The sequence below is a fragment of the Octopus sinensis genome, linkage group LG3 (assembly GCF_006345805.1).
Source record: "Octopus sinensis linkage group LG3, ASM634580v1, whole genome shotgun sequence".
In the NCBI taxonomy this organism is placed as follows: Eukaryota; Metazoa; Mollusca; class Cephalopoda; order Octopoda; family Octopodidae; genus Octopus; species Octopus sinensis.
In genome coordinates, this window is record NC_042999.1 from 74,817,625 (window position 1) to 74,831,105 (window position 13,481).

The window sequence follows — 13,481 nt, forward strand, 5'->3', positions numbered from 1 at the left end:
TTTAAAACAAAATATATAATATACTAGATTAAGTTGACCCACTCTACGCGCGGTTGAGTGTGTGGTTGTTACTTTCTGTTGCTTCCTTTCTGTTTCTTATCGCCACATTCTCCCTCTTTGTTTCTCTCTCCTTTCTCACTTTCCCACTCTCTTACTCTTCCTTTCTCTCAGACTCTCCCTCGCTTTCTCTTAATATTTATTTTTCTCTATCTATCTCTCTCCCATTTATAAAAAAATTAGATTTCCGCGTTTAAATTACAAATCCGCTTCCACTTTACCATGTTGAAAAGTTGATTGAAATCGGGCAAAAGGTGTCCGATCTGGACCCCAAGTGTTCCCCCAAATCAATAAAATCCCAGTTTTCACACCAAAGCATCCACTGTAGCGCCCCAAAACGTCTCCCAATCAATTTCTCACCACAAGTTACCCCCTCCTGTAAATTTTAATCCCCTTCCAGCCGCATTTAGACCCCTTTTTACATAAAAGTCCAATTTGTATCAACGTTTGCCTTCTTCATTTTATAGATTAGATATTAGATGCCAATCGCGCCAATCTGGCGGGGCTTAGAGTCCCCTTGAATCGATAAAAAATCACTCTTCTCACTATAGCAACTGCATCTTTCCAGATGGCGAGTTATAACCTACTCAACTCTCTGCCTCATCACACCTTCTATGCCTGTGTCAATTTTCAGCTCGATTCGACCACTGGTCAGGCCTCCAACATCTGACGTAGCAAAATGTGCACACAGTTTTGACCCAAAGCCTTATTTATATATATAGATAGCAGAGAAACCCGGTCTTGCTCGGGATTAAAATAGTTTATCATTGTTTTATTTGTTTCGGTATTATAACCCGATTTCATTCGGGTCTACGCGGGCCACATTTTAAAAGATGAAGAATTTTTTCCTAGAGGCCACACCTTTCAATTGAGCAAACTCAAAGCTGGCATTTTCAGCTCAATTCGACCATATTTACTAACACTTTTGCCTGTATAACTGCTTGTGAGACAACGTCCGCCCTTTTCTCAAATATGTAGTAAACTTACAGAGATACCCGGCCTTGCTTGGGATTAAAATGGCATAGTTTTTCATTGTTTTACTTGCTTGGTTAATATAACCCGATTTCATTCGGGTCTACTCGGACCACATTTTAAAAGATGAGGAATTTTGTCCTAGAGGTCACGCCTTTCCTTTGAGGAAAAAAATAGTTGCCATTCAAACTCGCAATCACTTTTGACATAAGTGTGCATATTTTAGCTCAATCTAACCACATAATGCACACACACACACACACACACACACACACATATATATATATATATATTTGTGCGTATGTGTGTGTACGCATTATATATATATATACAAATGTATACAAATTATATATATGTAAATACAGTTATATACACTTTGTATATATATACATTATATATACATATTTATATATAGATATGCACACACACACCCACACACATATAAATTAAGCCAATAAATATATGATTCATAATATTTGTTCTCATGATTGTGTGGTGGTGGTGCGCGATAATAATTCACCGTTGTAAAAGACATGTAGCGGAAATATTAAAACTTTTGCGACTGTTAACGCTTTCTCTCTATGAATGCAGACAGACGTAGAGAGAGAGAGAGAGAAAGAGAGAGAGAGGCGTTGCGAGAAAGAGTGACAGAGCCGGCGAAAGTGGAGAGGGAAAGAGAGTGGACGCTGTCAAACGTCGTTATAGAGAGACAGTGTAGGGAAGGGAGGAAAGAGAGATTGAGGAAGAAAGGGTATTATACGAAAGGGAGAAACGAAAAACACTTGTCAAAGTGTGGGTTTTCTTGCCCTAGTAACCACAACTTTTGAGATAGGGATTTCTAACCAAGTCCACTCTCTTCCTCGCCACTTTTTACATGTTCCTGTAAATTTTGGAGCCAACCCGACCCCATTTAACCCGTTCCAATCGCAAAACCAGACAAACTTTTCGCATTTCAGCTTTATAGATAGAGGTTGTGAAAAGAGAAAAGGAGTGGTTCTCTTTATACTTCCAATTCAATTTTATAATGTCTCTGTCATCATCATCATCATCATCGTTTAACGTCCGCTTTCCATGCTAGCATGGGTTGGACAATTTGACTGAGGTCTGGCTCACCAGATGGCTCACCAGACTCCAATCCAATTTTGCAGAGTTTCTACGGCTGGGTGCCCTTCTTAATGCCAACCACTCCGAGAGTGTAGTGGTGCTTTTACATGTCACTGGCACGAGGGCCAGTGAGGTGGTACTGGCCGCGGCTATGCTCAAATAGTGCTTTTTATGTGCCAACTGCACAGGAGCCAGTCCAGCGGCACTGGCAATGACCTCATTTTAATGTTTTTTCACATGCCACCGGCACAAGTGCCAGTAAGGCGACGTAGGTAACGATCACGCTCGAATGGTGCTTTTTACATGCCATTGGCACGGAGGCCAGTTTGTTGCTCTGGTAACGATCACGCTCGTATAGTACTCTAGCACGGATACCAGTCATCGAATTTGATTTCGATTAAAAAAATGGTAATAAAAGGTAAGTCATTTTTTTATGTTTAACATACTGAAATTTAAATTTTGAATGTCAATTAATAAAAATTTGAATATCAGTTAATAAAATTAAGTAAAAGCTACACAGATTGCAGAGGCAAGCTGTTTTCTGGTGTCTAGTATGCATACATATGTGTTGGTGGGTAGACCAACACATAGAAGGATGTGGCCATAATATTTGTAGTCCTTCTCAGGTAAGTAGGATTAAATTCTTAACATTCATTGAGCTTGAGCGTCTCCAAGTCAAAGCTTGCAGAATAATGCAGGCAAGGAGAAAATTCTCAAAGGTTTGTGCTCTAGTGAAGATAGCTCAGTCAAAGTATTAATTCTGGAACCTGAGCGGTAGTTGATACAGTAGAAAAGGAGAGAGAGATGTGTTGGATGAGGTAGGTAAACAAACAATTCAGAGTAACACATCCAATCCAATCTATGGTACTGAGTTCAAATTCTTTATGGTAGGATTAGCTATTTATCCTTCAACGATCAAGAAATAAGTACTGGTAATATCCTAGATTAAAATTAATTGACAATATCCTTTTTACCTTAAAAAGAGTATATTGTTCTACAAAAAAGGGTAGCTAGAGTACAAATAACTTTTCTGTTGGGATCCCAGTCTATTTCAATTTTGATTGTTGCTGTTTCCTTTTTCTGACCCTGATATCTTTGTTAGGAAGAAGAATATAGTCTTAGCAACTTTCATGACTGCCCCAATTTAGGTACCATGCCTACTTAAGGAAGAAAACAGGGGAATGTTTTGTTTCTACAGTTTACATGGTTAAAACTTGCAATTTATGATGTTATCCTGGATATTTAATTCACCATAGCTAGTTACATTGAAAGCCAGGTAGCTGGGAATCCCACAATCCATTGGATTATTAAGGGCCCCACTTAAAAATTTCCATTACATGTATATTTTGAGTGAGACAGTCTGATGAAACCTAAATCACATACAGGAGGATTTGAGCTGAACACAAATTGGTTGAGTCTCTTCATCTGCAGGTTTTCAATATTTTCAACTATTTTGCTATCACTGTGTAACTGAATACAGAAGGTTGACCAGTGTCTGTATGTGGACTAATAAAGTAATCAATGAATGAGTATAATACTCCAGGGAAGAGAGTAGTATTTTGAAGATACTACATCCATACTGTTAAGTGAAAATAAATGATTCTAGCTGAATTAGGAAAAACTTTAGGCTCTTTAAGATACTTTGAGAATATTAAATTTCTAAGACTTTCATGTTGAAGATATAAACATTTATACCAAATTTGGTTTGTAAAGTGAGATTCTGCTTTTGCTGAAGGAATAAAAGTTATGAGATGTGCTGAGATTTTTTTCTAAGTTGAGGGAAAAAATCAATTTAAAACATCCTAAGTTTATCCTGGATTAGGGGCGATAAACACCACAGATGCTCAGAAAACAGATTCCATCCCACTCCAGGGGAAGAAACTAGAAGTAGTTGATAGCTTCCACTACCTAGGTGACCAAGTTAGTAGTGGGGGTGGATGCTCAGAGAGTGTTACCATTAGAATAAGAATAGCCTGGGCAAAGTTCAGAGAGCTCCTACCTCTGCTGGTAACAAAGAGCCTCTCACTCAGAGTGAAAGGTAGACTGTATGATGCCTGAGTGCAAACTGCCATGTTTCACAGCTGTGAAACATGGACTGTGACTGCGGAGGACATGCATAGGCTCGAAAGAAATGAAGCTAATATGATCCACCGGATGTGTAATGTCAATGTGCACACGCGGCAGAGTATAAGCACTCTGAGAGAAATGTTGGACATAAGAAGCATTGGATGTGGCATGTAAGAGAGACGTTTGTGCTGGCATGGTCATGTACTATGGATGGATGTAGAGAGATGTGTGAAGAAATGCCACTTCCAAACAGTCAAAGAAATCCAGAGTAGAGGTAGACCCAGGAAGACATGGGATAAGGTGGTCAAGCATGACCTTCGAACGTTGGGCCTCACAGAGGCAATGACGAAAGACCAAGACCTCTGGAGATATGCTGTGTCTGTGAAGACCTGGCAAATAAAGTGAGTTCATGGCTGTATCTTACACCAGTTTCGCATAACCAGCCCCAGCCCATTCAAAAGTACCTTGGATCGTAGGGTGATCTGCTGTGCTTGAGGAGACCTATTGAGTCAAGTACATCAGCATCAAAATAAAAATCAAATGGAAATTGTAGTTGTGATACCCGTACTGGTGGCACATAAAAAGCACCATCTGAACGTGGCCAATGCCAGCACTGCCTTGGCAGGCTTCCGTGCTGGTGGTATGTAAAAAGCATCAACCGATTGTGGCCGTTTGCCAGCCTCCTCTGGCCCTTGTGCCGGTGGCACATAAAAAGCACCCACTACACTCACGTAGTGGTTGGCGTTAGGAAGGGCATCCAGCTGTAGAAACACTGCCAGATCAGACTGGAGCCTGGTGAAGCCTCCTGGCTTCCCAGACCCCGGTCAAACTGCCCAACCCATGCTAGCATGTAAAATGGACGTTAAACAATGATGATGATGATGATTAGCTCTCTGATTACCTTCTTGAATTGTTCATACTTAGAGTTAGTAACAGATTTCAGGGCAGACAATGTAGTTATGCAGTGATATAATGTTTCAGCCATTGTTTCTCTGACCTTCCTCAAGTACTTGTCATATTTAGTAATATTCTTGAAATTTCAAACTGAACACTTTATCAAATATATGGGGGTAGATTATTCACATTCCATTGTCAATAGGGATATTCTCTTGCTAGTTATTTTCCTGCATGTAATGTTACTTGCTTGTTTCACTTCTAAAGTACTACATTATTGCTTGACACTTAACCCGTAGGAAAATTATATCATGGAAATAAGAAATTTTAAACATAACTTTTCTTTTATAGTTATAAGCTTTAATGCTCCTTCTTAATCAAAGGCTTTCATATAATACCCAACTCTATGATAGGCCTACTGAAGAGATTATCAAAGACCAGCATATGCACTGATTCTTTCTGTTATCGTACCTTCCAGTGTCATTTCTGTCAATTATCATTTCACTATACAAATGATCAATTACATATTCTGTTCCTCTATGCATTATAGCTTTTTGGTGTTCATCTAGCCTTATTTTTAAAGAAATTTATATATGCTACAACCCCTGCATGGCATGAAATACATAAAATTATTGGTCATGATCTCTTCTAATGGAAGCTTTGTTCTGGAGGGATGTCCTTAAAGGATAGGTTTGCTTTTGAATGCTAGTCTGATCTTATACAAAATACCTTAACGAAATTTCTATCTCTGGCCTTATCAGGAGGAAGTGAAAGTACTGCTGAGCTATATGAACTCAATAAGACCTTCAATGAACTTACCTTCTTGGATGTGCAATTGACTTGCGCAATATGTTGCAAGCCCAAGTATACTGGATAATTCTTGAATTTTGATTCCCTTCATGTTTATAGTGATCAAAGCTCATCCAGTTGTCCAGTAGTCATCCAGCCAACAAGATTCAATCAAAATTAGAAAGACTCTTCAGAGTAACAACTATTTTCAGAGTAACAACTTAAATTTCCAAAAGTTGGGATACAAGGGTTGAGAATGTCAGTAAAAAACTACCATGTCTGTCTACTAAACATTAAAGGCATATCAACAAAACAAAAAAATTTCAGATGATCTGTGGTTCATATAACATAAGGATAGCATTCAAAAGCAGGTTTCTTTTTGGGGACATCTGTCCAGTACAAAGGCTTCACTAGGAGGGAATATGACAAATAACTATGTTTATCCTATTCCATGAATATAAAATTGATACTAGCTGTCCACTAAAAGAAAATGTTGTAAAGCTGAAATATATGAGAAGATAAAAATATCAAGCATAACTGATCATTACGGCAGGGAAAAGTTAAATTACCAACTGTTGTGGAACAAAGTCAAGATAATAGATAAGGAACATGGACCATAAGTTGATGGAAGGAATCAGTGTATATGCTTAGCTTTGATAACTGCATCAGTAGTCCAAGCAGAAAGAAGAATATTATATACCACTAATTAAGAAAGAACATAAAACCTACAAACACAATTAGATTTCCATTACAAATTTGTTTTATGTGACAAAGGGATAGTAAGTATAAGGGACAAATAAATGTCACATATATGTAGTAGTTTAGCTAGCAGATATGCATTCAAGGCCAGTCAAACAATATTTGGTTCAAGTGGGACAAGTGACATCACAAGCAGAACAGCTAATATGAAAATGTCTCTGGTATGGTTAGAGAATGAGAACAATCGATCTCTCAGGACTGAATAAAAGGTTTGGTTTGAAATTCCAAGAAGGTTACCATAAATGATAGACACCCATAGACAGTCACAAAGTACAACAACTGAAACATTGTAACTATAACAAGCAAAGTAAAGACACTAGTTTGGGCATATCAGTTTATAAATAATTCCTCAGAAATTCAGAATAAAAAGATATTTGATATATCAAAATTTATTTCCTTCCTACTGATGAAAATATCATCAAAATGTCAATTCAAAAATGATTTTTTACTGAGTGGTGAGAATGATGAAATTAACTATTTAGGCTAGAGCAATACCACTTCATTTATATCTACCCAGTGATAAAGTCAATAATGGTTATATAAACAAACACTTCCAATTTAGCAAACCTTTTTACATATGAAAAATAAAATTTTAAAATATTACCAGGGCATCCTTTTTCTTCAATTACCACATTGTCTATTGCAATGTCTCCTTGGTATGAATATCCTTTTACAGCTACAAATATGATTTCACTTATGTCATTTTTAATAGGTACACATGCTTTGAGCCAGTATTCTCCTTTATTTCCTTTCATCATCCAAACTATTTCTTCATTTGAAGATTGACTAGTGATAAATACAACATATAGTTGACCAACATGACTCCCATACATGTGGTAATCAAATTTCAGTTGTCTCCCTTTGGCATCTTTTGAAACTGGAAACCTAAGGCTTGTTGTTTCATTGTAATTTCCATAAGAAGCTTCTGCATACATATAGTGTCCTGTAAAAAAAACGACATTGTTGATTTGTCAGTCATTTATTAACAATTTAGACAGTAGAATTGGATATTAAAAATACAAAACAACTTTTCCATGACAAACTTTATATCTAATGTTCTTTCTTAGTTAATATAAAATTTTGAATAGTAACTTAATTGTAATACATTAAAACTTTATCATTTAACTTTCAAATGATAAAAAGAATATGACTATAGGCTTGTTTTATTGAATTTAATTTAACTTTATCATCATCATCATCGTTTAGTGTATGTAACATATATTCAGTAACAACATTCATTATACTAGTTTATAACATCTCTTCACTAAAATTGAAACTTATCATTGTGGAAACGGATTTTATCCTTAATTCCTACTAGAATTGTATCCTACCATCTAGCTCCAACATGATATCTCATCCTATGAGTAAAGATGTTGAGAAGAGGGCCAAACAGATAGGAATAACTGTTCTCGAGTCATTTGTTCCTTCCACCTTGCTGTGTTTCTGGGTTGAATAGTTTATTCTACATTGTCTAAAATGATGTTAGCTATTGCAAATAAATACCAGTTCAATATAGTAATGTGCAGCAATTGTTTTAGTCCATTTTGTCATTAGACCCACATTCTAGGTAATGGCTGGTATAGTCAGGAGAATGTGCAGTGTCTATGACCATCATAAAACTTTTGACTAGATAAATAGATTTGGTATCTAGTTAAAAGTTCTGTAAGTTAACATGGGCAACAAAAATTTAGTAGGAGGGGCTAGATAAAGGAGTTAGCTTGTGTTGGTGATGAGACATAAAGTAGAAATAACAAGAGAAGGAGAGAGGGATGTGCAGGGGATGCAACTAAGCAATTCAGGGAAACATGTAGTAATTATGAAAGAGGCAGAGACACACATATGCATAATGTTATATGAACTACATGAAACAAGGAGAAAGAACTCAGCAAAAAGTAAAATGTGCTAATATCATTACTGGAAGTTTCCCCAAATAGTTACATACTTCTGAAAAAGTATCCACGACAAAATCAAAAGGTCATAAGACAGCCCATTCACAAATGTGTAGCCTCATAAATGGCCATTTTGTAAGTGTTTACTTCTTAGCATGTGCTAGTGTAATAGTATAATTAACTTCTAAATAAGTAAGCTGCATCCTTTAGCTCAATGGGGTGACAAATTTCAGAGTTAATAACAAAAAAACTTACAATTTCTAAATAATAATTAAGATTATTCTTTTACTCTTTTACTTGTTTCAGTCATTTGACTGTGGCCATGCTGGAGCACCACCTTTAGTCAAGCAAATCGACCCCAGGACTTATTCTTTGTAAGCCTAGTACTTATACTATTGGTCGCTTTTGCTGAACCTCTAAGTTATGGGGATGTAAACACACCAGTATCGGTCGTCAAGCAATGCTGGGGAGACAAACACAGACACACAAACATATACACACACATACATATATTTATATATATATATATATATATACGATGGGCTTCTTTGAGTTTCCATCTACTGAATCCACTCACAAGGTTTGGTCAGCCTGAAGCTATAGTAGAATACACTTGCCCAAGGTGCCACACAGTGGGACTTAACCCAGAACCATGTGGTTGGTAAGCAAGCTACTTACTACACAGCTACTTCTGTGGTTATAAAAATTACTAATTTCTCCAAAACTTAGTGGTAAGGAAAGAAGTTAGTAGGAACGAAGAGGAGAAATTAAGGATATAAGGAACATATTAAGGCTATATCAGGGACAATTCAAGAAGTTCCATTTGAACTTACTTGTTCAATAAATGTAAATCAGTTAATGACATGGCTGTATTAAATATGGGTTAGCATCATTGTTGCAAAACAATTACAAGATACAAGATATGATCATGATCATCATCATCATTTAACATCCACGTTCTGTGCTGGTCTGGGTTAGACAGTTTGACTGGAACTGATAAACCAAGGCATGCATCATATTCCATGCATCAAGGCATGCATCAGATGCCACCAACAAGGGAGTCATTCACATGACACTGGAAAAGGCTACGGCTATGATTTCACTTGGCTTGATGAGTCTTCTCAATCACTGCACATCGCCAAAGATCTCAGTTACTTGTCATCACCTACATGAGGCCCAACATTTGAATATCATGCTTCAACACTTCATTTCATGTCCTCTTGGGTCTACCTCTTCCACATGTTCCCTCCACATACATAGCCGTCCTCATCCATATCCATCCAATGACCATACCAGCACATTCATCTCTCTGGCACACCACATCTGATGCCTCTTATGCTCCAGTTTTTCTCTCAAGACATTAATGCTTTATCATGCATAAACACTGACATTGCACATCTAGTGAAACCTACTAGCTTCACTTCTTTCAAGCCTTCACATGTTCTATGCAGTCACAGCCCATGTTTCACTGCTGTGGAGTATGTCTGTTTGAACATAGGCAGCATACAGTTTACCTTTCATTCAGAGGGAGAGGCCCTTTGATACTAACAAAAGTCTCTGAACTTTGCCCAGCCTATCCTTATTCTAGCAGCTACACTCTCAGAGCATCCACCTCCACTACTGACTTGGTCACCTAGATAATGGAAAATGTCAACTGCTTCTAGGTATACCCACTGGCATTTGAGTGAGTCTATTTTCTGAATATTTCTTTTATTTATTGTACCTGTGCATCTTCCACACACAAAAACTATTTGTTAACCTTCCTCTGATATTGCTGCACCTCTTATGTGACCATTAGCTTGCACTCCATACATCTTATAGAATTTCTACATACCCTTTCCTACAGATCAAGCAGGGCCATCTACCTGAAGGCATTTGTGATTTATTTGTTTTCCTACTTACTAAGACTTTAGTTTTTGCTAGGTTAACTCTAAGGTCCTTTGATTCTAGGTCTTACTTCCACACCTGAAATTTCTTCTCTAGTTCTGGTAGTGATTTGACTATAAGAACAAAGTCATCAGCATAGAGGAGCTCCCAGAGGCAGTCTCTCTTAAATTTCTCTGTTATTGCTTGGAGGAATATGATGAACAGGAGAGGGCTGAGGATTGATCCTTGGTGATCCCCTACTTGTACCCTGAATTCATTGCCATATTCATTGCCAACCCTCACCTTACTCACAGTATCCCTGTACATGGTTTGTACAGCTCTTATCAACTACTTGTCTATCCTTAGTTTCCACATTGACCACCAGATAAGTGAGTGGGGGATCCTGTCAAAGTTTTCTCCATGTCAACAAAAACCAAGTACAGAGGTTTATCTTTGGCTAGGTACTGCTCCTGCATCAGTCTTACTAGAAATATAGCATCAGTGGTACTTCTCTCTGGAATAAAACCAAATTGCATCTCATCTCAACTAACTCTCTCCTAAATTAGGTGGGCTATGACCCTCTCTATGGTTTTCATCATCTGATCCAACAATTTGATACCTCTGTAATTATTTCTAAGACATCACCTTTACCTTTGCTGCAGTTGACTATGGTACTACTACACCAGTCATTAGATATGACTCCTTCATGTACCACCTGATTAACTATACATGTGACTAGACTACAACTCACACCACCAGAAATTTTAAGCATCTCAGCAGTTATTCCTGATAGGCCAGAAGGCTTTCTCCATCTTCATATCCTTCATAGCTTTGTCTACAACAATACTGTCTATTCAGATTGCTGGTCCTTCTGTGGGATCAATATTAGGTAGACTCTCTTTCACCCATGAGTTCTCTGCATTTAGTAGCCTTTCATAGTGGTAATTCCAAGCTCTTTCTTTGCAGAATCACCAATCTGCAAGTGAATCACAATCCACGAGAACAGGTTTCTCTCCCATAACATCACAATTTTCCCTGACACAGCCTTGCAAACCAAAATTTGTTAAATTTTTTGTAATTATCTAAGAGAGTATTGTTGTCTTTATTATTGTAATTAAATATATAACTAAATAGGAGTAGGGGGTGAGTAAGTCAATCTAGCTGAGACTTGGGGAAGGATCTTCTAAAGTTATATATACAGGAGGAGTTGATCTTCGTATCATATACTGATGAAACACATTGATTTCACAATAGTTTCATTGTTTACAAAGGTGAATGTGCAAGGTAACCTGGGTTGTTAAGAATAAGTATCTTAGTTATATAAAATATTGTACACATCAGCGATCTTTTGTTTGGTTGTTGAGCCTGTAGATGTGTACAGAAGTAAATTTCATTATAAAACGTATTTGGATATAATTATTGTACAGAAGTAAAACAAAATAAATAAAATAAACTTACCATTTCTTTTTTGTGAATTATCTCCGTCAGGTCCAGTGTAAGACGTTGGAGTTGATCCCTTCTTCCTCCTCCATGTATATTCATTAGGATTCATACAAGTAATTTCATATTCACAGAGTAGTGGATTATCAAATGTGCACTTATGATTTGTGATACCAGCTAAAATATAAAATAATTAGAATTTTATTACACTGGTAGAAGGTTTACAAATTTAAAAGTTAGGATTATAAATGAATGACCCAACATCAGTATATGACAGGTGATTATTTTACTGATTCTGGAGAGAACAAAAGATTATGCTGTATGAGTGATAATTTGAACTGAGAGAGAGAGAGAGAGAGAGAGAGAGAGAGAGAAAGAGAGACATCAACATCATCATAATTATCATTGTTGTTTAACATCTGCTTTCCATGCTGGCATAGGTGGAACTGTTTGACAGGAGCCAGTCAGGCAGAAATCTGCACCAGACTTCTGTGACTATTTTGGTAGGATTTTTATAGCTGAATGCCTTTCTAACACCAGCCACCCAGCAGAGTGTACTTAATGCTTTTTACATGGTACAAGCACAGGCAAGGTCAGTTTTGGCAAAATTTTTACAGTTGGATGCCCTTCCAACTGTCAAATAATTTACATTGTAGATTGGATGAGTTATAGTGAGACAGAAACAGGTGTCTTGCTGTAGAGGAGGTACAAGGTTACCTGGCCCAGGGGTAGGAAAGAGAGAGAGAGAGAATCAGAAATGAAGACAGAAACAGGTGTGCTGCTGCAAAAGCGTTACATGGTTACCCTGCACTGAAGGATCACCAAAATAATTTGCAGGACAAATATCTTTTGAGAGGGGAGGAGGTATTGGAGGAAGTGATCTTGTGTCAGATGATGAAAAGTTATAGTGAGACAGAAACAGGTGTCTTGCTGTAGAGGAGGTACAAAGTTACCTGGCCCAGGGGTAGGAAAGAGAGAGAGAGAGAGAGAGAGAGAGAGAGAGAGAGAGAGAATCAGTAATGAAGAGAGAAACAGGTGTGCTGCCGCAAAGGAGTTACATGGTTACCCAATGTGAGAAAAGTGCTGGAGAAGGAGAGAGAGTGAGAGAGAGAGAGAGCAGGATAGAGATGGTGGCAAAGTGCTGGGTATACTCACAAGGGATGGGGATCAGAATATATTCGTGAACTAGAATTGCGTCCTAACTTTACTGCTTTTATTGCCATCTCATTTCACTTACATCAATAGCACCAATCGACACATCTTTGATTACATAAAGTAATGAAAAGAAAAGGCATTGGAAGGGTGATGCATACCCTGCACGCACACAAGGATGAAATAAAATTTAATCTAATAAATATATTCTCAGGCAAATTCATATTCCAAGAAAATGGCATCAAGAGTTATTTTCACTGTTTATCGTTTATGCATTTGTAACAAAGTAAGAAGCATTTTGATTCACCTGCCCGCCAGTTTTGAAGATAATCAAACCAAAATTTAACGAGTTTGAGCCACTCAGCCAATGAGCATTTCTACCAAAATTTGGTGAAAATCCGTTCAGCCATTTTCCAGTAATTTTGCAAAAACACATACAAAGACAAGTAACTACAATAACCCTGCTTTATTTACACACATATTAAGAAAGCA

At 37.4% G+C, this 13,481-nt stretch overlaps 1 protein-coding gene across 1 annotated transcript in view; it reads right to left on the reverse strand.

Annotated features, from left to right (window-relative positions):
• The window catches only part of LOC115209054 (MAM and LDL-receptor class A domain-containing protein 2-like), a 217,824-nt gene that overhangs the window by 168,181 nt on the left and 36,162 nt on the right, over positions 1-13,481 (reverse strand). Inside the window, exons 9-10 of the mRNA XM_029777126.2 lie at positions 11,856-12,014; positions 7,247-7,585 (exon numbers count right to left, since the gene is read on the reverse strand). Coding sequence (XP_029632986.1) covers positions 7,247-7,585; positions 11,856-12,014 — 498 coding nt within the window. The remainder of the gene's footprint in view (positions 1-7,246; positions 7,586-11,855; positions 12,015-13,481) is intronic.